Genomic DNA, 24,065 nt, shown 5'->3' on the forward strand with positions numbered 1-24,065 from the left:
TTTGATATATGCACACAGATGGTTCTGAGAGAGCAGGTCTAAGCTGGGGGGCATCTTTTAAACAGCGATACTTAGAGTTTACATATCAGAAGTTAGCTGTGTATACTAAGAGATGTGCACCCTCTCCTGCGAGAGCTAAACATGTGCCAAAGGAATGAATACATTGCCTAAAATGGCGAAGACTTACTCAATGTAACCAAGGGATGTACTATGTAATGTACTAGTCATATTGTATACATAACATGCATGTAATATGAACGCCATATATACACACACACACACAACTCATTCAAGGGTTTCATGTAGTAACCAAAAGTGTTAAAATTAAACAAATTTAAATATATTTTAGATTCTTCAAAGTAGCCACCCTTTTGCCTTCTCTCAACCAGCTTCACCTGGAATGCTTTTCCAACCGTCTTAAAGTGTTCCTACATAATTGTTGGCTGCTTTTCCTTCACTCTGCGGTCCAACTCATCCCAAACCATCTCAATTGGATTGAAATCGGGTGATTGTGGAGCCCAGGTCATCTGACGCAGCACTCCATCCCTATTCTTCTTGGTCAAATAGCACTTACACAGCCTGGAGGTGTGATGGAGCATTGTCATTTTGAAAAACAAATGATAGTCCTGCAACCCAGACGGGATTGGCGTATAGCTGCATAATGCTGTGGTAGCCATGCTGGTTAAGTGTGCTTTGAATTCTAAATAAAATCACAGAGAGTGTCACCAGCAAAGCACCATCATACCTTCACAACTCCTCCTCCATGCTTCACGGCGGGAACCACACATACAGAGATCATCCGTTCACCTACTCTGCATCTCACAAAGACATGGCGGTTAGAATCCAAAATCTCAAATTTGGACTCATCAGACCAAAGGACAGATTTCCACCAGTCTAATGTCCATTGCTCGTGTTTCTTGGCCCAAGCAAGTCTCTTATTCTTATTGGTGTCCTTCAGTAGTGGTTTCTTTGCAGCAATTCGACCATCAAGGCCGGATTCATGCAGTCTCCTCTAAACAGTTGATGTTGAGCTGTGTCTTGCATTTATTTGGGCTGCAATTTGAGGCTGGTAACTCTAATGAACTTGTCCTCTGCAGCAGAGGTAACTCTGGGTCTTCCTTTCCTGTGGTGGTCCTCATGAGAGCCAGTTTCATCATAGCGCTTGATGGTTTTTGTGACTGCACTTGAAGAAACTTTCAAAGTTCTTGAAATGTTCCATATTGACTGACCTTCATGTCTTAAAAGTAATGATGGACTATTGTTTCTCTTTGCTTATTTGAGCTGTTCTTGCCATAATATGGACTTGGTCTTTTACCAAATAGGACTATCTTCTGTATACCACCCCTACCTTGTCACAACACAACTGATTGGCTCAAACACATTAACCTCTTGAAGCTAGGGGGCACTATTTTTATGTTTGGAAAAATAACATTCCCAAAGTAAATGGACTATTTCTCAGGACCAGATGCTAGAATATGTAATTGACAGATTAGGATAGAAAACACTCTAAAAAGTTTCCAAAACTGTCAAAATATTGTCTGTGAGTATAACAGAACTGATATTGCAGGCAAAACCCTGAGGAAAATCCAATCAGGAAGTGCCTCTTATGTTGAAACCCTTCTGTTCCTATGCATGCCTATCCTCCATTTAAAGGGATATCAACCAGATTCCTTTTTCTCTGGCTTCCCTAAGGGTGTCAGTCTTTAGACATAGTTTCAGGCTTTTATTTTGAAAAATTAGCGTGAACGATCACATTGTGTAAGTGGATAGGTGGGGGCTCTCAGAGTGAGTTTTTGCGCTACAGAGTAAAGCCGCCATTGTTCCTCCCGCTGTTATTGAAAAACCTACACACTCGGTTGATATTATTGAATATATATTTTAAAAACTACCTGAGGAATGATTATAAAAAAAATTGACATGTTCCTGTGGATTTCTGAACATAACGCGACAAACAAATGGAGGTATTTTGGGTATAAAAATAATCTTTATGGAACAAAAGGAACATTTGTTGTGTAACTGGGAGTCTCGTGAGTGAAAACATCCGAAGACTAAAGGTAAACAGTTAATTTGATTGCTTTTCTGATTGTCGTGACCAAGCTTCCTGATGCTAAGTGTACATAATGCTATGCTAGACTATCGATAAACTTACAAACGCTTGGATTGCTTTCGCTGTAAAGCATAATTTCAAAATCTGAGACGACAGGTGGATTAACAAAAGGCTAAACTGTGTTGTGCAATATTGCACTTGTGATTTCATGAATATAAATATATTTTAGTAATATTATTTGACTGTTGCGCTATGCTATTCAGCGGTTGCTGACAAAAATGATCCCGCGGACAGGGATGGGTAGCATCAAGAAGTTAAGGAAAGAAATTCCACAACCTAACAAGGCACACCAGTTACTTGAAATGCAATCCATGTGACTACCTCATGAAGCTGGTTGAGAGAATGCCAAGATTGTTCAAAGCTGTCATCAAGGCAAAGGGTGGCTACATTGAAGAATATCATGTTTAAAACTTTGGTTACTACAGGATTCCATATGTGTTGTTTAGTTTTGATGTCTTCACTATTATTCTACAATGTAGAAAATAGTACAAAATAAAGAAAAACCCTGGAGTAGGTGTGTCCAAGCTTTTGACTGGTACTGTACACACACACACAAATATATAAGACTGCAGCCACTCCAGGAGAGAGGGGATGTCAGGTCAACCAGAGGGAAAGAATATGGTTGTAGACTGGAGAAGGTGCTGGGATTCAATGGGATCCTCTGCTATTTCATGTTTAGAGCATCTTTGAATCTCAGAGAGGGGAGAGGGGCCTCAGCAGGACACGGTGCAGTACTCACTTGCTGGGAAGATCCACAGAAAAACTGGTACAAGAACTGAGGTAAGATGAAGCAGAGGTTCTGTAAGCAAGTGAGAGGGGGAAAGGAGCCTGAGGTTAGACACATCAAAAAGTAACGCACGAGAACTTGTGTCTGGGTCTCATCTAAATCACATGGGCTTGAGCAGTGTCCTTTATCAACATCAGAAATGTTTACTCTGTACATCTGTGGCTCTGTTGAGCTAACATTTTACAGTTGATAGACAACTTTAGCACAGTTACAAACTTACTCTTTATTTTTATTTTTTTGCAATAGCCTATATAAAGATCTAAACGTGTCTGATGCTGCTGCTGGGCTCATTTCGTTGTCTTGCTATCAAATTACACAGGCTGTGTGATCTCTTTCTCGGTCGACTCATATCAACATCTCTGCACATTAGCGGTTGGGTAGGATAAATAAATACAACAGGATAGACCTAATTAAAAAGAACAGTGGTGAAGGAAATGGAAAAAGCTGGGCAGAACATGCCCAGAGAGTCAAATTACGCACACTCCACTCTGCTCACATCCTCTATTCAGCTGAATTCAAGATAACATTTTAGAGGCCCCCCATCATGGTGGTGTAGAAAAATATTAGCATGTTTACGCCAATGTCCTGCAATTCTACACAGTTCTCCATGGAGCCGAGAGAAAATGTTGCCGTTTTAAAGCTACTATCCTGCAATTCGCCATGGCTAATTCTGTGTTATTTTGCTCAAAGATAATAACAAAATCAGTACTGCTAAATTCATTGTTTATGGAATTTTCAATTCAGACCAACTGTCTAGCTTTTATTTTGGTGATTTTTAGTTCTCAAAGATTATATTATTCAAAAAAAAATGTACATACTTTATATCTGTTTTAGTTGTTTCATTTGACACAAAGCGTTTTTCCTTTCAGAAAATGAACACACTTTATATACACTCTTTGGATTTAGGCTTACCGGGAAAAAAAACGTTGGATTTAAATGGCAGAAAAATCCCTGCATATTACTCCCACATAATCCTCATATCGAATGCTTTTTATTTTGGCAGCAACACAGAATTAGGTTTTATAGCTCCAAACAATGACCGAACCTTGACCTCATCTGATGTGCCCAATACTCATGATCCTCAGTTAACACAAGCACAGTAAGTTACGGTGCCTACATTTCGGTGCTGCCCCCTACCTTGTAGAAGAAGTATTGCACCAGCTGGGCAATCCGAACGTAGTAGAGGTGCCCGTGTCCCAGTAACAGTTTCTTCAGGTGCTTGAGTTTAGGGATGGCATAGTCACTGTTCCTCACTGCCTGGCGACCCTCTTTACCCTTTATACCTGAGACACGGAAGACCAGGAAAATTACACACTTTTACATCTCGCCCAATTTCAATTTGAAACAACTTCAATATTAAAAACATTTCATCATTTGAATCTATAGCGATATCACAGCGTCTTACCAATGCCAATGTGTGCCTCCAGAATCATACTGACATCGTTGGCTCCATCTCCGATGGAGAGGGTGATGGGGCTGCCTTTGGAGTTCTTCACCATGTTCACAATCTATATAGGAACGAGAGAGTGGAAAGAGAGTGAGGGGGAAAAAAAGTTCATTAAATCCCACTTGGTTCTGCATTCGAAACAAGATACCTAGATGCAAAACGTATTCAGACATTTGTAATATCATTACCAGGTGTAATGTGGGTAAATACAGATTTTTTTTGTCGTGAGGCCTGAACCTGGTTTACCTTTAACTACTGTAGCCATCTACAGTTAAATCTACCAGCAAGCGCCCATGACATCGCCTCACCTGGGCCTTCTGTAGGGGAGCCATACGGCAGCACAGCACAGTGGTACAGTTCTGACAGATCTGGAGGAAGAGACTCTTGTAGTGGCTGGAGTCAGGAGAGGAGTTGAACAATAAGGACAGAGTGGCTCCGTCTATGATGAAGCCGTAGTCCTGCTTAGCTGAAGTCCAGCTCCTGGGAGAAAAAGAGAACGCAGAGCTTTCTTGTGACAAATCGAAACAAGAGCAAAAATATTTAATAGTTCAAGACATAATTTGCTCCCAATTGTTATAATTTTATGACAAATTATCATCAATTTACTACCAATGATTATCAATTTACTACTACTCATTTTATTGAACAATAGTAGTAACATTGTACTGTAAGTAACTCCAATGACCCTCCTTCAAAGCCTCCAACCCGAGACTTAGCACTGACCTGGTGACCCTAGTCTTAACCGGTGGAGGGTCCTGCACTGACCTCTTGTGGTAGTCTAATAGCACCTCATGCAGGCGCTCTTCTCTCCTCCTCCCGCCGTCCTCCAGGGTTCGCACCGTCAGTTCCAGCAGCTCTGTGCCCCTCTGGAATAGGCGACAGGCGTAGCACGTGGACTTGGCCGTCTCCATCTTGTCCCCCGTAAGAACCCACACCTTCATGCCAGCCCGCTGCAGGGCCTCCATGGTCTCTGCTGCCTCCTCCTGCAACCTGGCGACAGAGAAGGAAGAGAAAGAGGGAGCGTGAATGATGAGTGGCAGTTTGCAGTGAAAAGATAAGAAAAGGGGTGCGTCAGAGAGAATGATCGATGGGGCGAGAGGGATGACTAAGTGAGACAGAAAGATGAGGCAGAGTGAGAGCCGGTGTGTGAGGCAGAGTGAGAGCCAGTGTGTGAGACAGTCAGTGAATGCGCGTGTCTGACAAAATGACAGAATACATATTGAACAGAAAACAAATGCACATAACTCCCACCGCACCCACACTTTTACCTCTGCACATTAATGAGCTGTTCGCCTCGAAAGAATGGCTGTGTCCAAAACGGCTCCTATTCCCCTATTCAGTGCACTTCTTGTGACCAGGGCCCATAGGGTGCCATCTGGGACACAGCCTGAGAGTTAACCCTGAGCTGACTGTCCACCCACCTGTCCTCCACGGCGGTAGCTCCGATCAGGCTCATCCCAGTCTCCACCTGGTTGTAGACAGCCATGAGTTTCGCCTCTCGGTCATCCAGGGCCAGCCTGGCTTCCCTCAGCCCTGCGTCTGCCTGGGCGTACTCTTCAGAACTAAGCAGCTTGTAGGCCACACACAGCGTCCGGTAGCCTTCCTGAGATATGGCACAAACGCACACGGCGTAACTTACCAGTCAACACGAGCAAACACTCTCGCTGTGCGTTTCATAAATGTGAGAAATCTAGACTTTCAATGTACCCGTTGCATTTGGAAAATAAACTAGGACGGTAAAACATTCATCTTAAATCAATGTACACACAAACAAAAATGGTAGCCTTCCTGGGAGACAGACATAAATGCACAGACGTACAAAGTCATTGAATAAACATGAAGTTAGTGAAGCGGATGGGGCAGAGACCCACCGTAGCGTTACGCTCCACGTGCATGCGTATCCTGTCCACCTCCTCCTGCCTGACACGGGGGAAGATGGAGGAGTCGGCCCCCTTACAGAACAGCATGATGTCCCCTGAGCAACCAACACAGCCAGAACACGTCAGGACTGGGGTTACAAACAAAACTAGAAGCTAATAGACGAAAAGCTGTTGGTTCATTTCAATCTCTGTCTCACCGCATTTGGATCGGACTATTACGCTCATACGCCTTCTCACGGGGTCAAAGTTCAACACATGAAGCAGCTCGTACCTGCAAGGGGAAATCAGATGGCCATGTCAATCAAAAGGAGAATGTTGAATGATAAATCAAATCCGTTATCAAAACTCATCACTTGTTGACTTACGTTTCAACATCTTTGTCTCTGTTCATCACTCTCATGTTCTTGCTCTCCATACCTAGGAATGTGAAACCATACCTATAGATGGCGACAAAGACAAGAAAGTGAGCCGCACTGATTACACAACACACTAATCAAACCAAATCCACATAGAAGTTCATTTGTGTGATGGATTGATTGATTGATGAATAACAGTTGCACAGGCCCTGTCCCTTACTTCATGGCTCCCTTGACCAGTGCCACCTCGTCGGGTGAGGAGGCGATGAAGCCCCTGAGCTCTGCAGGGTGGACCATCTCTCCGTCCAGCCCCAGGACACCGTCCACCTGGTCCCCAACCCCGTCCTCCTGACCCGTAGACTCCTTGACCTGCACCGTGTGGCACAGACACAGAGCCCGCAGGAACAGCTCCTCCTCCTCCTGAAAACACACAGACGCATGTTACTTATTGAACTGTGTGCCATTTCCCAGAGGTGCATTCATTAAGAACCAAATGCAAAACTGGATGACCTTCTCCAATAAGAAACTATTGTTTATGTTGCAAAACGTTTTTCTACAGTGTGCAATGAATGTTAGAATGAATACACCATTTGGTATGTACATTTACATGGCACAGTAACAGTTTACATTACTACACTACCTAACAACCTCTGTCTATGGGATGCAGAGTACAAACTAATGGCCATTAATCACACCGGATCTGTCACAGGTTATGTTAGGTCACATGCGATACTTGTTCTTCTGTCAGGTGACCTCTGTGATTTGATGCCCATATGTTGGCATGCCTGACTGGCACAGTGATGAGGGGGAGGGCAGATATCTAGTCATTTACCCACCCTGCCAGCCTTCTGCTGCAGCATGCTCACGGGTCCATCTGTGACACAGAAGCCGTCCAGCTCGGTGCTCGAGTCACGGTTCTTGTACTGGAAGCCATCGATGCAGCACTCGATGAACTCCATGCTGTTCTGGGTCAGAGTGCCCGTCTTGTCCGTGAACACATACTCCACCTAGAGGACACAATGGGAAACTGCAGGGTCAGACAAATACCCTTTTCACACAATCAAATGTATTTATAAAGCCCTCTCCACATCAGCAGATGTCACAAAGTGCTTACACAGAAACCCAGCCCAAAATCCCAAACAGCAAGCAATGCAGGTTAGGAAATACTCTAGAAAGTCAGGAACCTAGGAAGAAACCAGGCTCTGAGGGATGGCCAGTCATCTTCTGGCTGTGCCGGGTAGAGATTATAAGAGTACGTGGCCATTAAGGCCAGATGGCTCTTCTAGATGTTCATAGATGACCAGCAGGGTCAAATAATATTCACAGTGGTTGTAGAGGGTGCAACAGGTCAGCGTCTCAGGAGTAAATGTCAGCTGACTTTTCATAGAGCCAGACTACGGAGCCAAACCAAGGCATCTACCATTGTCCTCTCCAGCATGGTTCCAGGAACTATGTGAATAGAAAATATCTGCGCCAGCACAGTACATTTCAGGTTCAGAACTACAGTGAGAATCAGGGGTGTACTCATTAGTCCAAACAGTTACAAAACAGAACGTTTATGCAACTAAAAATTGGGTTTCTATTGGGAAAAAAATCATTTTGCAACAGAATTGGCGTAATGGACAGGCATGTGAGACTCTTCCAGGGTCGTAAAAAAAAAAAAAACATTTGGCGCAATTAACTGTGAACAATAAGAATGGGCAATTAATCCCTGAGAGTTACACCGCATAAATCTAGTTTACCAAGCGTCATCTTTAATTGAAGTAATCATCGGGCAAACCAACCGTGACTGATCTGCAACGCCCCTGTTTGAGACAGAGGTTGGAGTTGGGAAGGCACAGCCAATCAAGGCATATTACGACCAGTTAGACCATTTCATATTCTGACATTTGAGGAATGTTGTTCATGTGGGTTTAGGGTCATCACTCCACCAAAGACTGGGGCCGAGAGCAGAGAGGCCCTAGACCTCGAATAAACCTACAGCCTCGTTTGAATACTGAACTGTATCATCCCTTACCCTCTTCCCTTTGAGGTAATCACTGATCTAACATGACTGGGTAACAGAGTTCCCCATTGCAGTATATAGCTAGCTTTTCACAAATCCAGTCATTTAAGATAAGTGAATACTTCAAGAAAAGGAGAAAGGAATGATGCATCAAAGTATTCAAACAGGGGGATATCTGGCCAACTAGCTACAGCAATTTGGTGGGAATCTGCAATGAAAACTAGCTCCTTTGGGAGAGTGCTTTTGGGTCTTATCAACGCTAAATTGGTTCCATATCTTTAAAGCCTGACCTGTCCTAGCTCCTCGTTGAGGTCAGAGGTGTTGACCAGAGCCCCTTCCTGGATCTCGGGGTCGAAGAAGTCCTTGTCCCAGGAGATGAAGAAGGAGCCCAGGAACTTCTGCATCTCCACCGTCACGTACATGGACACGGGGATGATGAAGTTGAACAGCACCATGAATGACAGGAAGTCAGTAAACATATTCAGGTACTGGGGGAGAGAGGGAACAAAAGTGAAACGTGGTTAAAATACACAGATAAAACAGGAAGTCAGTAAACATATTTAGGTACTGGGGGAGAGAGGGGTGAACAGCGTTAAAACACACTTCCACAAACTGAAGTGCCCTTGGAGAAAAAAACACACTCGTATAATGCAGTGCAAGAAGCCATCGGTGTAATGTGACTCTGGGTCAATGAAATGTGCCTAAAAGGCTCACCATAAGGCATTAAGTTGAATTTGAGACTGACTACAGTCAGCAGAGTGCATTATACGGTGCTAAACTGTATGTCTGTGTAAAGTCTTTTTAGCTGAGTGAAGGCCTCACCAGGTTGGCATCTTTCTCCTTCTGCGTCTTCTGGTTGTACCAGGGCTCTTCCTGGCCTGGTTGGCTCTGCCACACGTACTTGAGCGTGGTGCACACCAGGGCCTTGCTCACCAGGATACACAGGTACACCAGCAGGAAGGCATTGATAGATCTGAAACACGAGTATTAACAACCCAACTCCCATTAGCAACACTGAAAATACACATCCACTTTGTGAAACATCTACTCCCTATATATATTCCTCTGATAGCCGTGTGAATGGACACCGAATCAACCTTATAACTGCCCCAGCTTCCTTCAATTGATCTTGTTCCAGTGTTGTGTTCGAGACCACCTAAAGCGAGACCAATTCAAGACCAAGGCCGGAGCAAATCAAGTCTGAGTCAAAACCAAGATTGGAAGGGGGGGAGCACGAGTGTGAGACAAGGGGTCCGAGACCGAGTCAAGACCAGAAAAATATAAGTCAAATTCAAGACCACGAGGAAACTTTGTCAAATCACCACCATAAGAGTTGAAAATGTCCAGTATTTCTGTGTCCATCTTTCAGAACATACAGATTCTTTAGACATTCAAAATAGTGAAGAAATGCATGCTGGGGGAAAACCGTCACAAATGATTACTAACCTAAACACAGTGGGGAACAAGCTCTCCTACACCTTCAGAGAAAGCCTAAGGATTTATACAATTATTTTTCATATAATGACAATTATATTATTATTTTCAATGATGTTCTGATTTAATCTTGTGAGTTTTTGTTGTAAAGGAAAGAGTTAATTAACACTGAAGAGAAAAAAACGATTGAATCAGTATTTTTATTTGCTGGTCTCCAGGGAGATACATCTAGCTAAGTCAGCCATTGGCTATCAGAAGCTAGATAAAAGGCATCTGCCATTCAACTGTATTAGGACAACATTTTGGAGTGAAAGAGAAATCAATCAGTTTTTTTACAAAAACATCTGCCTTGAAATCCAACAGTTCACTGCGCAATAGCGAGCAGTAGTTTTCCCAGTCTAGCGAGCTAGATTTTGTTGTCAGGTAGTGTGCAGCGGCTGCAGCAGGTGCTATCAAAGAGGATGTTGTTTTTAATTTATTAGGTTCTCCCTTTTCAAGAATAACTTTCAACAAGAAGTTAAGTTTCAAACGATCATCTAGTGAGAGGAACTGTGTTTTTATTGCAGCCTGCTGTTGTCAGCCATCTCTTTGAAAATAACTTGTGTGAAATTGCATTTACAGTGGAGCTAACAGCATTTTAGCAACATGACATCTTATTAAAAAATGTTAAAATACACCCCCAGGAAGAATGACTTAAAAAAAATGTATGACATTTTCTGACAAGCGACCAAATCACTGTAGATATGATAATTTTCATAAATTCTTAGAACGTTTGGGAATTACGTATACTAAAGGCATTTGTGAAAATTCTATCGCAATATAGAGTGGGAAAGTGGCCGTGCGTTTGGACAATTAATAGACACTGCAGTCTACATAGACCAGTGCGCTATAGCCAATCAGAACTACAGTAGGCCTTTATACAAACAAGCCACACGGGCTTCCATCATTCACTTGGAACAGGACTGTATTTACAGGCAGTTACAACACCTCGACTTCAGATCATTAGAACGCATTCGCCAAAAGCCGATTTATGCAAATATGTAAACACCACAGGAGTCCTCTTTTATTTGAGAACTTTACAGTCCCGTTGATCAAACCATGAAAAGGTAGGCTCTCTCCCCCTCAGTTATGCATATTAACAACAAGATCAACTAATGCTAATGATGAATTATATGAATCATGCATTGAACTGCATTCATCTACTCTGCCAACAATGCCTTAGTGTACGTTATGGAACGCTGAGTCAAATAGAGCCAAGGTTTTGTAGCATAAACTGGGAATTTGACATTTTTGACTGATATTATGATTGTCTGTTTCATATCTGCAAAGTAGTTAAAACGTTGTTTAAACTTTAGGTCACCGGTTACGTTGTGTGCTTAACGAGAAATGTTTTTTGTAACGGGAAGTAATAGTTGTAAAATTCAATTGGGAAATGCTCAATGGTTGTGTTTTTGTATTCTGATTGGGACCTACTATGTCAGAGTTTATGGACTGCTTATCCTTTAAAATCATGCTGTATGTGACTGCTCTCTTTCCATCGGCCCTATGCAGTGGCATAGTGGTGCCAGGTATACTCAGATCTTGCCAAAAATGTTCCCAAACGGCCCACCTAAGGAAGGAAAGGCACCTTGTGTGAAAACTCCTGTGTATTCCTGTTTTTTTTTAATGAGTTTTCCTCTACATTTCAGATTTTCACTCTCAAAATCACTTTTTTTTTAATAGAAAAATACAAAACTTTAATGGTCTTAGTCCACAACAATGCTTGAACCACATCAATCTGATTGGGTGGGCTTGTCAGGGCCTGGCTCCCAAATGGATGGGCCTCTGTCCACCCAGGCCCATCCATGTCTACGCCCCTGATGCAAACGGCGCATGATGACAAATGCACATTACTAATAGTCTACTAATCAACACTTCGGACTAAACTTTTTAAATACCTGGTTTGCATACCCATTGTTGCCTTAATTAGCATATACTGGTAGATTTACAGGTGAAATGTCTTCCCTACCCTACCTGCATCATTCTTCTGTGAGCTGCTCCATGACAAAACCAGTTGAGAGCTGCACACTTGCTGCCTGCAGATGATATGCGGCGTGCGTGTGAATATAAGTCACGTGCTTTGCGATTGTGCAGGCTACTTTGTGCAGGCTACTTTGTGCAGGCTACTTTGTGGATGATTTCTCCATTGTACTACATAAGCTGTATACCTCCACTACTTTGAAACACATCAGCAGGATTAAGGAGTGAGGTTACGCAATACCCACTGAAAAAAAAAGGGAAGTAATAGTGGCATTGAACTGTGGGTTGACATACCCTCCACTACACCACCGGCCTTTTGTGTTTTACAAAACGTGCACTCTCCTACATGAGTGACCTGGTATTACGCTTGATGTCCTTTCAGAATCACTAACCTGTCACACACTGAAGACCTTTAGGTTCACCACTGTACTAACCTGTCACACACTGAAGACCTATAGGTTCTCCACTGTACTAACCTGTCACACACACTGAAGACCTTTAGGTTCACCACTGTACTAACCTGTCACACACTGAAGACCTATAGGTTCTCCACTGTACTAACCTGTCACACACTGAAGACCTATAGGTTCTCCACTGTACTAACCTGTCACACACACTGAAGACCTTTAGGTTCACCACTGTACTAACCTGTCACACACTGAAGACCTATAGGTTCACCACTGCTATAACATATCTATAATATATATAAAAGCTGTTAAGACACTGTATTCATGTTTCAAGAAAGGAGTATATAATATATATATATTTGGCCTCGTAAATGGAAGCTGATAGTTTATTTTTTACTTGGCTGGTCTCAGGAGTACTCACTGTCCGAGATAGAGTTAAGACCAAGAACAAATGTATCCGACACAAGACCGAGACACTCAACATGCGGTCTAGAGACCGGTCAATTATAGTCCCTCATTTACACATCTGATTGTCCTTTTCTCTAACGATCTTTGCCTGCCCTTACTTCTCCACCACAGATCGCTTCTGGGACTTCCCCTGGTAGTTCAGAGCCATTTTGGTTTCCATGCCAGAGTACACTGCCACTCCTAGAAGAAGAAGGAGAGTTGGTCAGGACAGGCTCACATGCTGACCATCATTCAGACCCTCATTTGCATTAAACAATTGAGTCACCATAAATCTTCTGAGTATTCTTCAAGGTAGCGCCTTTCAGGAGGAGATTCTCTGGACCCAAAGACCTGAGGGACACCACACAAAGAAAAGAAAGTCACAAACCTTCTCCAAAAACACCAAGACCCCTGCCTTCTCTTATAGCGGCACACTAGCGTTTGCTCTTGCCTAATACTATCAATGGATAACTGCAGTCTTGAGTTGACGTCTACTCTGCCCCAACTGTTCTTGTGAAGGACACAGAACGTCATCTTTTATAAGATCATTACAAAGCGGCCACGGTGACAAACGCTTCAGAGAGCACTTTGGAAGCGCTGCCCTGAGTCTGGGCCAAGTCCAGTATTACTTTCATGCTCGTTTGGAGTTATGGATCATTGAAATAATGATTTGATGGTTATACAAAAAGCGAAAAGACAAGAGTGCTTAAACGACTGTGCTTTCATTTCTTTTTTTAGACTGAGGTACGGGAGAAGGGGGTAACAAGGGCTAAAGGGGGAACCGATAGGGGAGTGGCCAGAACGCTTACCGCACAGCAGGCTCCTGGTCATTCTTGTAGATGTGCATACGCCCCACAAACCTGTAGAAACACAGACCCTCATGAATGCCCTACCCAATGGTAGATGCTCTATTTGATCTCATCTCACAATGGAGCTGAATTGAATCAACTGTGCAATGGGCTAGAAATGGTCCACTTGAATATTCTCTGATATCAGAAAGAAGCTGATGAATATTACTATCCGCAGCACAGGGACTAGTCAGATGTAAAACTATCACACTGCCATATGCTGATCACCAGGACTTTGCATAGACTGCACCAATTAAGAGCGAGCTAATATGATGGGTGGTTTGTCCGACAGCACGCTGGCACGGAAACTCTGTTTTATTGATTGCGAAAAGGAGCAGCATCTGGCGTCTTCAGTTCCTTAGGCTGTCTGAAACGTCACTGATGCATTTATGGCGCCAAATTGTACTGTAACGGCCGCTCCTTGGCCATAGGTGGCGCCAAACCAATAAGTCTCTGGAGAGACGCCAGCTGTTCAAACGACTGGGTCTGTTCCTCTATGCAGCACGGACCAAATCTAACTGAACCTTCCCTTCAATTCCTGGCCAGTCTCTTCCACCAATCAGGTTTACTAACAGTCCAACGTCGCTAATAATAACCTGTCAGAGAGCTAGAAAGCTTATAGCCTGCCAACACTCTACCTAATGACACTGTTGCTATCAAAATGTCATCGGGACATTCCCGATTGACAGTGGATTAAACTGACTAAAGCCCTACACCCTAACAAATCAGCGTGCACATGTTTTTACAGTCCAGGGACAGTTTTCACAAAGCCTCTCGGAGTAGAAGTGCTGATCTATGATCAATATTGGCTTTCAGATCATCATTGTATAGACTGGGGGGGGACTGATCCGAGATCAGCACTGCTACTCTCAGAGCTCTGCGTGAGGAACACGCGAGGACGACAGAGCCTACTTGTAGAGGTCAGGCTGCGGCTGCTCGCACTCCACGGTGGCACTGAGAGACTCCAGGCCCTTCTCTGTGTCTGGCACTGTGTAGTGTGTCTGAGAGAGAGAGAGAGAGAAAGTAAGTAAGTGAGTGCTGACTATTTCAGGTCATCACTGCAACACACACACATACACAGGCGCATGTAGTCACGCACACTAACACACGTCGACGGGGCTGTAGTGGAGTGGGTCGAGAGCTTCGAGTTCCTCGGTGTCCACATCCCTAAGCAATTATCATGGCCCACACACACCCACACAGTTGTGACGAGGGCACAACGATGCCTCTTCCCCCTCAGGAGGCTGCAAAGATTTGGCATGGGCCCTCAGATCCTCAAAACGTTCTACAGCTGCACCATCGGGAGCATCTTGCCTGGCCGTGTCACCGCTTGGTACGGCAACTGGCATCCGACCGCAAGGTGCTATACAGAGGGTAGTGTACGGCACAGTACATCACTGGGGCCGAGCTCCCTGCCATTCAGGACGTCTATACCAGGCGGTGACAGAGGAAGGCCCTCAAAAAACTGTTAAAGAATCCAGCCACAGACCATTCTCTCTGCTACCGCACGGCAAGCAGTACCAGTGCACCAAGTCTGGAAGTAACAGGACCCTGATCAGTTTCTACCCCCAAGCCATAAGACTGCTAATCAGAGGTCTACCTCGATTACCTGCATTGACCCTGTTCTGCACTGACTGAGTACACACACAAGACTTGACCCACAGTGACTGCTACACTCTTTCTCTCTCGCTGCTCTTGTTTTGCTTAATAGGATGTCGGTTGGCGGAACTGGGAGGGTCATCAGTAAAATGGGACACTCCTGGGACTCTCCACGCAGACAGACTGTTTTTGGTTGTGGCATTTTGGGGCTTGTGTGTTCATTTGTTTTGGTACCTCTCAACACCCCTTATTATCACCATCTATACACATCCACTCACTTACACTACTGACTACACACACACGCACACACACACATTTTTACTTGGATATAGTTGACTTCATTTCATAAATATATATGTTTGTTATTTCTTTATCTCCGTGTTGTCTCCCTCTGTTACGGGCTACGAGTCTTTCGTAACACCACACATACTGACACCGACGCTCCAACATACACTTTCACATACGCTGAGACATACACCGTCTAATCTATTTCCATTTTTTACTCTGCATTGTTGGAAATGTACCCATAAGTAAAAATGTCACTGTTCGTCTACACCTGTTGTTTACAAAGCACGTGACAAATGCCTGGATTGAGAAAAGGAGTGGGAGTGACGGCAGATTGAAAGCGATGTCATGCCCCCACAGACCACACGCCTCAATGGCACCGTGACACTGGTGTTACTGTAGCAGCACTCCACCTTATGGTTGGACTCCCCGTCCAGACTGGCCGTGGTGACAAAGCAGGTCTCGTCCTCCCGGCTGGACTGCAGCAGGATGAGGTCACAGGGGAAGGTCTCATCCTCCACCACCTCCACCACATCCCCGACCTAGTGGAACATAGAACACGTAAGGAACGTAGAGGCGAGGCCCATCCCAAATCCACCAAGTCCCCTGTGCACATGTGAAGGTCTGTGAAAATTATACCTGTCAAATCCACGCAGATCTACACAGTTCCAATGTGCATAGGGAGGTCTAGAGGTCAATTTGGGGTTGTAAATCTATACGTGACTGAAATACCATCCACCTTCCTTCATTCCACATTACCTACTTGGGATTACCATACGGTACAGTAGAGCAACACTATCAAAAACACTGGAACATGCCAAGATGCCAACTACCTCTCCTTCCCCTCCACCCCAAGGGGATATTTATTTCTAGGGGACTTGGCCGAGGCGCAGCTTGCTAAAAGCTACCTTGATCTTCTCGCTCTCCTTGCGTGCTCTCCGGCCGTCCTCCAGCACCGTCACCAGGTACTTATTCACCTCATTGTCTGCCTTGTGCCGCAGCCAGTCCTCATAGCCCTGAGAGAGATATGGGAGGGAGAGGGAGGAAGGGGGAGAAGGAGCCGGAGAGCGAGAGGGAGGAAGGGGGAGAAGGAGCAGGAGAGCGACACACACACACACACACACGTCTTTTTAGTACGGAACTGACTACAGGTCTGTGTTCACCTCGCCCAGTCTACAGAGAACCTCCCCTGGTGTCCCACTTCAAAGCCTGGATAAAGGCAGCAGCGTCGCTAGCTGCCATCAATGTGTCCCATATAGGAAGTACACCCTCCATTGTGCATTTCAAAAAGCCCTAGCAGCAGGGCACCAGAAAAGCCAATCCCTAAAACAATACATCTAAAAAGCTGGAACACAGCTGCAGCAGTCAGAGAGACAATATACTAGAGACTGTCACACCATTTGGTCTCCAGACAACCGGCATTGACCCGCACGGCCAGCATTACTTCGGCTGTGACAAAAATAACAAAGCATTTGAAATGATTCAATATTTCAACCGCTAAAATATACGCATTTAAAGGGAAAGGTATGTTATTAAAAACGTGGAAGAGAGGCGGTGGAGAGATGTATAGAGGGGCTATAAATGTAATTTATGTCATTTGTAGAATTGTAAAATGTGAAAGGCCCCTTTAGAATGGGTATGTCCATTCTAGTAATTGTTATATTTCAAAGGGGGGGGGGCAATGAATTCAAAATGGGGACAGTGTCTTACCTGTTTAATGGCTGTTACTGTGATGACGAAGAACAATGGCAGGCCACTAGTGACTGGGCTGGTGGGGGTGTCTACAATGACCTGTAGAACAGAATACCAGATACTTTATGTACTATACCATTCAGATAATAAAGCCTCATAAGACGAGATACTTTTCTATTAATAGGTCTAACAACGCTTTATTAATTTTTTTAAAATCAAAACAGAAACAACCAATTGCAAAAATCACATCCTCCACCCTCCCCGCTGATTGGAGAACCTCAAGCAGGTATACTGTGAATGTGTGTATTCCAACCTTCAGATAACCACAGATCAACCAGTCTTTCCCAGTAAATCATCATTCTACCACTATTGACTAATCGCAAATGGTAGCCAATCTACTCAGATTATTAGTGATTATCTCGCCTACAACGTAGCTAGGAGACTGTCTCAGGAGTGGTGCAGTGAAAGAGTCATTTCCAAGGCCATTTCTTAGACGAGAATACATTGTATGGAAGAAAAAACAACATTGGACAGGTTACAACAGATTCTTCGAGCACATGGGCGGGGGCACTCCCACATAAATACAGGTTGTAGTGCATGTCTGCCTGAGTATGCGCGTGCACGTGTGTGTGCGCCAGTCTCGGCTCCACAGCACCTAATCTCTCGTCTCTCCGTCCAACAGAGAGACATGGAGACATTTTGTACTGAGACAAAATAGGAGAAGAACCCAAGCAGCTTGGACCTGCAGGACACCTAATTAAGTGGGCCAGGGACACCGTGGTATTTAATCTAAAACCACACGGGGGCTGGTTCCTGCTGCCTGTCTGGTGCTGATGCCAACAGAACACGGAGCAGGCCCTCTCATGCTGGGCTACTGAGAGCTGTGCTGGACAGCAGGCCAGGGGCAGTACAGAAATCTGTGTGTGTGCGTGAGCGCGTACAGGAATCTGGCCACTAATGAGCCTAGAGACCGAGAGCGGGCCTACACAGGGCCAGTCAGGTAATCCCAAGCAACTAGCAGCTCAGGAGCACAGAGACAAAAGCTTGACCTGCAAAAACAGCCCCCAACAACACGCAGCCTTTGTGTAATTGTGTGTGTACCCTCTTAATGCTGTCACAAGGCAGATTTACCCCCGCTCTCCTGATCCTGCAGCACGCCAGGGGCTTTCAGGAGGCTCCCACTGAGCAAGTGGCGCTTGTTACGGAACACACACACACAGTTGTGCACACACGCATATTTGGCATTCAGAGCATGAGCTGTACAAGATGTCCGATAGGTATCAGCTGAGGCAGGAGCCATGTTGTGAGCCCTCTTTCAGGTGTTTCCCTGCTCACCTGTGAGACTGACAATAAGGAAGTGAAAGAGAACTCGCTGCTCCCTCAGCAACACATCCTTCCGCGAACACACACGCACGCAGCCAGCGTACTGAGCACTAAAGCATTTCAGCGCCGACTGCTGTGATTACAGTTAATAATTCAATTAGAAGGCCGAAATGGACTGGTGCACATTGAACCTTCAGCCAGAATACAGAATCAGGGAAAACAGAGAACAGACTCTCCATTGTTTCTCTCCCCGGGAGTCAGTCAAAGAAAGGAGGGCGAATGTGAGAGTGAAACCGTCCTCTCCTCTCCTCTTCTGTAGCTCCAGGTGTTCCCGGACAGAAATAGAGGCCGCGAGAAGACTTTACTATAATGTGTGGAGCTGGGTTGACCCAGGTGGCAGGTCTCAGTGTTAGAGACTCCTCAGTGGACCAGCCGGTTCCCTCGAGTTTTATTGAATACATCTCCCCTCTCACCTCTCCTGGCCCAGCCCGGACCCTCTCCACCCTCAGCAAGTCTATGCAGCTGTAACTAATGCTGCCCCCCAGGCAGGTGATAGATGTTGATGGGGGCGGTCGAAAGCGCATGTCGTTTTAATAAATTGATAAAAGCCCATCTGGAGGTAGGGAGTGGGGCTAGACGTGGCCAGTCCAGGCCGATTAAAGATATTAAAAGAGTGACTGGCTGTATTGCGGCTGAAAGTGCCGGGGACAGTATGTCCCCGACACGGTCAGTCCCACCCGACCGCAAGGCATGATATGGTTCGCGCCACAATACTGCAGAGTGTGGCCACTACAGAGTGCACTATATCACACAAACACTCCACACCCATAGCCCCCCCACCACCTGCTAACTTTTCCACAGCTGCTAACAAAATAAACACTGGACACCCACCCCAATGTTCACGTTGTTCACTTCCCCTCCCTCGTACATTTTCTACACTCCACCAAACTTGAATGTCACACATTAATCACACAACTACAGACCATACCCCTGCAAATAACCACAAAATAACAGGCCCATTCCTCAACTTTTGATACACCCTTATATATATATATATATATCACACACACACCACTGCACCAAAACCCAAACCTAGTAATTTGATAGGAACGAGCATTCTGCTATAGGAGGACTCCTCCACCGAACTGACGGGTGGGTTAGATCTCTGACACTGATAAAGAGCCCTACATCTGAACAGGGAAGAAGTGTGTCAGAGTGAGTGACAGTCCCTCAGGTCCCAGGGCAGGGGAGGCAGGGGCCCTCTCTCCATCTCTCTCTCCAACCCCGCTCCCATTCCATCAGGAGGCAGGCAGCAAGGCATGCAGAGCTATTTAGAGGACAGTGGTGCTTTTTTCTATAGAGTCTATTTGAGGCTCTCATAAGTACAGGAGGGCTTCATGGCTGCTTAAGTCAGCAGCGTAGAGAGATAGTAAGTCTCTCCCCCCGTTACTGATTGTCAAAGCGAGATAGACAATCAGTAATGGAGAGCGAGCGAGACACACACGCCGAGAACGAGCGAGAGACACTCTGGGGCAGGTTTCTCTGTAGTCCACTTGCAGTCTGCGTTGGGAGCGACGCGACGCTTGCCGAGCGAGCGGGCGACACTTGCCGAGCGAGCGGGCGACACTTGCCGAGCGAGCGGGCGACACTTGCCGAGCGAGCGGGCGACACTTGCCGAGCGAGCGGGCGACACTTGCCGAGCGAGCGGGCGACACTTGCCGAGCGAGCGTGGGCGAGAGAGCGTGGAGGAGAGAGCGTGAGGGAGTGGAGACGCTCGCCGAGGGCGTGGAGACGCTCGCCGAGGGCGAGAGAGCGTGGAGGAGAGGGCGAGAGAGCGTGGAGGAGAGGGCGAGAGAGCGTGGAGGAGAGGGCGAGAGAGCGTGGAGGAGAGGGCGAGAGAGCGTGGAGGAGAGGGCGAGAGAGCGTGGAGGAGAGAGCGTGGAGGAGAGGGCGTGGAGACGCTCGCCGAGGGCGTGGAGGAGAGGGCGTGGAGACGCTCGCCGAGGGCGTGGAGGAGAGAGCGTGGAGGAGAGCGTGTGGAGGAGAGCGCGTGGAGACGCTCGCCGAGGGCGTGGAGGAGAGAGCGTGGAGACGCTCGCCGAGGGCGTGGAGGAGAGAGCGTGGAGGAGAGAGCGTGGAGGAGAGAGCGTGGAGAAGCTCGCCGAGGGCGAGAGACAGAGAAATAGACTTGCGACAGAGAGAAGAGCGACTCACTAACATGCTGATTAATTGTTAGTAGAGGACCTTGTGCATTTCAGGTAAAATAAAAACCTGTTTATATCCCAGGATAAATTAGCTAGCAACAGCAAGCTAGCTAGCTAAATTGACATACATTTATGCATTTCAACCTGTCCCCAAATGAATATAGTTGGTTGAGATATTTCCACCTGCGTGTCCTGATCGCGTCTGGTGTGGATGGACAAAATCAACAATCTGGTCAGCATGTTAGATAGAGGTAAAAGGAAAAAGAGGAGGGGGGGGGGGGGGGGGGTTGTGTGTTTGGATTCTGTTGGCCCATTTGCATGAAGCCTCTGGGGAATTGAAAGGTGCAGGTGTGACAAGATGTGAAAGTGTGTGTGTGTGTGTGTGTGTGTGTGTGTGTGTGTAAGGCTGGATTAGTAGCGGACAACCACATACCAGGGTGGGAAAACAATGCGAGTGCGCGCGCACACACCACACACAAACAACTTCTTACAAAATCATGACTCACACGTTTGCACATTTACGTTGCAAATGCTCCTTCAAATCTAACTTGAACACACTATGCTGATTTACCACACACTCCAGTACATCCACTGTACACACAGTACACCAAGATGAACCCACTGATACACTACTCAAACAGGTAAAGGTCACAGTGAATAAAAGAACAGGAGGCAGCTGAGGAGATGATTGGACTACTACCCATTCTCATCGACGGGGCTGTAGTGGAGCAGGTTGAGAGTTTCAAGTTCATTGGTGTCCACATCACCAACAAACTAACATGGTCCAAGCACACCAAGACCGTTGTGAAGAGGGCACGACAACACCTATTCCCCCTCAGGAGACTGAAAAGATTTGGCATGGGTCTAAGATCCTCAAAAGGTTCTTCCGCTGCACCATCGAGAGCATCCTGACTGGTTGCATCACTGCCTGGTATGGCAACTGCTTGGCCTCAGACTGCAAGGTACTACAGAGGGTGGTGCGAACAGCCCAGTACTTCACTGGAGCCAAGCTTCCTGCCATCCAGGACCTCTATACCAGGCGGTGTCAGAGGAAGGCCCTAAAAATTGTCAAAGACTCCAGCCACCCTAGTCATAGACTGTTCTCTCTGCTACCGCATGGCAAGCAGCACCGGAGTGCCAAGTTCTAGGTCCAAGAGGCTTCTAAACAGCTTCAAACCACCAAGCCATAAGACTCCTGAACATCTATCAAATGGCTAGCCAGACTCTTTATGTTGAGCCCCCCCCCCCCACCTCTTTTACACCGCTGCTACCCTCCGTTGTTATCATCTATGCAGTCACTTTAATAACTCTACCTACATGTAAATATTACCTTAACAAACCGGTGCCCCCACACATTGACTCTGTACCGGTACCCCCCTGTATATAGTCTGTTTGTATTGTTATTTTACTGTTGCTCTTTAATGACTTATTTTATTTCTTATCTGTATTTATTTTAAACTGCATTGATGGTTAGAGGCTCGTAAGGAAGAATTTCACTGTAAGGTCTACCTACACCTGTTGTATATAAATCATCAAATTTGATTATGCCGCTGAAGACAGCAGAGGCGATGAACTGTTGCCAATTGACTAACAAGTTCAGAGTTCAGGACTACAGCATCTCACCCACCCTTTGCCTGCTGCTTCCCAGATCCCATTAGTCCTAGTTCCTTCTTGTTCTTCCAGTGGAATTGAGCCAAAACAGTCCCCATGGGGGTTCCAGTGGAATTGCCATGCCAGTTGTCTGACAGGAACATCAGTGACTACTGGTAGGCCACTGTATTTATACCAGCTAGCCCTCCGTATGCTGAGCCTGGGCTGTTTAGACTTTTAGTTTAAGTTACGGTTGCTAGAGAGAGAGGTGGTTAGTTTCCATCTCAGGTCAGGAGGGGGAAGAGAAAGAGAGAAAGAAAAAGAAAGCGAGGGGGAAGGAAGAGCAGATTGATGGAGGGGGAGCAACATCGCTGGGCAGATCTCTGGGCCTGATAGAGGAGAGGTAGAGGAACAGAGTGGTATGACCCGTGAGCACCAAGCCGAGGGAAAAACATGTCACCCAGTGCTTTGGCTCAGCCCACTCTCACTTTCCACTCAGCAGTGGAGGAGAGGGCTAGATACAAACAAACCATGAACAGCTCTGGCCACACAAACACACGCAGTCCCCGTTTCACAACTGCCACAAATAGGTTACACTCGCAAACAGAGGCTCACTCTCAAAGCACACACAGGCCTGACCACAGGCTGACTGTTTCCCACATGCCATAAACAGTCAGTTACACCCATGCCTGATAGCACACACACATTGTAACCATTTCACACTTGCCACACAGATACTTCCAGTCAATTCACACTAACACATATTGAACATACTCACGAGTCCCAGACACGCACAACTCACCTGCACCAAGAAGATGATGAGGAAGTAGAAATTGGCGATTCTTCTGAACTGTTCAAACAGATTCTTTGGCAGGAAGTTCCACACCGTGTACTGGAAAGACAAGGAGGGAGAGAGTGCACCAATGAAATGACATGAGAATGAAAAGCACAAGTTCAAAACACAACATAGGCCTACCCAGTGAATCCTCGCTCTCTGCAAACCACTACGTTTCTGTTCTTTAACAACCTCTTGTCAGGGTAGAGGACTAGTAGACTATAGGAAGAAAGGCTAAGCTAAGAAAAGGATTAGCGGCATTCAATATTCATCAGTTCCTTCCACTCCGGCTCGGTCTCTGTACTTAGTGAGACGGCCGCTAGTGCTGCCTTTCTAAACTGCCTGTGAACCAGGGAGCCAGTCCTCCTCTCAGCCCTCGGGGGCCTGCAGGTATTCTGTTGATTCGGATTAGAGATTTATCTCCTTAATTCACCCAGTGCTGAATAGAGAGCAGATTACCTTATCAAGTTGGTGGCAGATTGTGTTTGTTTTTTTTAAGTGGGCATAACAGTTGATATTCAACACAGAAGCTGACGCGACACTTATCTTGCCAAATCCATAAGACAGCCCAACAAAGCCCCGGTAGTAACTAACACGCCGGACTAAAACGTGCGCGCACACAGACAGTGTTGAGAGGGGAATGTAGAGGAATGTCTTTGCATGGAGACAGTGCTGAAACGCAGCAGTAGCAGAAAGAGACCATCTCATTTTGCCAGAGAGAAAATAGTGAGGGGAAAGTAATCAGAGGGGGAGCATGAGTGAGGAGGGCAGTGAGGGAGAGAGAATATAAAGCGAGAGAG

The 24,065-nt window shown here is 45.9% G+C and overlaps 1 protein-coding gene across 4 annotated transcripts in view; it reads right to left on the reverse strand.

The window, feature by feature from the left end:
- The window catches only part of LOC139366234 (phospholipid-transporting ATPase 11C-like), a 69,568-nt gene that overhangs the window by 10,165 nt on the left and 35,338 nt on the right, over positions 1 to 24,065 (reverse strand). For all 4 annotated transcript variants that reach the window (XM_071103489.1, XM_071103488.1, XM_071103491.1 and 1 more), the window contains exons 3-23: positions 23,233 to 23,322; positions 17,332 to 17,412; positions 16,530 to 16,637; positions 16,035 to 16,163; positions 14,650 to 14,738; positions 13,699 to 13,749; positions 13,176 to 13,240; positions 13,009 to 13,090; positions 9,405 to 9,555; positions 8,873 to 9,070; positions 7,414 to 7,584; positions 6,798 to 6,997; positions 6,587 to 6,658; positions 6,419 to 6,492; positions 6,213 to 6,316; positions 5,763 to 5,944; positions 5,065 to 5,331; positions 4,650 to 4,821; positions 4,300 to 4,402; positions 4,032 to 4,177; positions 2,847 to 2,906 (exon numbers count right to left, since the gene is read on the reverse strand). In XM_071103489.1, coding sequence (XP_070959590.1) covers positions 2,847 to 2,906; positions 4,032 to 4,177; positions 4,300 to 4,402; positions 4,650 to 4,821; positions 5,065 to 5,331; positions 5,763 to 5,944; positions 6,213 to 6,316; positions 6,419 to 6,492; positions 6,587 to 6,658; positions 6,798 to 6,997; positions 7,414 to 7,584; positions 8,873 to 9,070; positions 9,405 to 9,555; positions 13,009 to 13,090; positions 13,176 to 13,240; positions 13,699 to 13,749; positions 14,650 to 14,738; positions 16,035 to 16,163; positions 16,530 to 16,637; positions 17,332 to 17,412; positions 23,233 to 23,322 — 2,595 coding nt within the window. The remainder of the gene's footprint in view (positions 1 to 2,846; positions 2,907 to 4,031; positions 4,178 to 4,299; positions 4,403 to 4,649; positions 4,822 to 5,064; positions 5,332 to 5,762; positions 5,945 to 6,212; positions 6,317 to 6,418; positions 6,493 to 6,586; positions 6,659 to 6,797; positions 6,998 to 7,413; positions 7,585 to 8,872; positions 9,071 to 9,404; positions 9,556 to 13,008; positions 13,091 to 13,175; positions 13,241 to 13,698; positions 13,750 to 14,649; positions 14,739 to 16,034; positions 16,164 to 16,529; positions 16,638 to 17,331; positions 17,413 to 23,232; positions 23,323 to 24,065) is intronic.

This window comes from Oncorhynchus clarkii, chromosome 14, assembly GCF_045791955.1.
Source record: "Oncorhynchus clarkii lewisi isolate Uvic-CL-2024 chromosome 14, UVic_Ocla_1.0, whole genome shotgun sequence".
Classification (NCBI taxonomy): domain Eukaryota; kingdom Metazoa; phylum Chordata; class Actinopteri; order Salmoniformes; family Salmonidae; genus Oncorhynchus; species Oncorhynchus clarkii.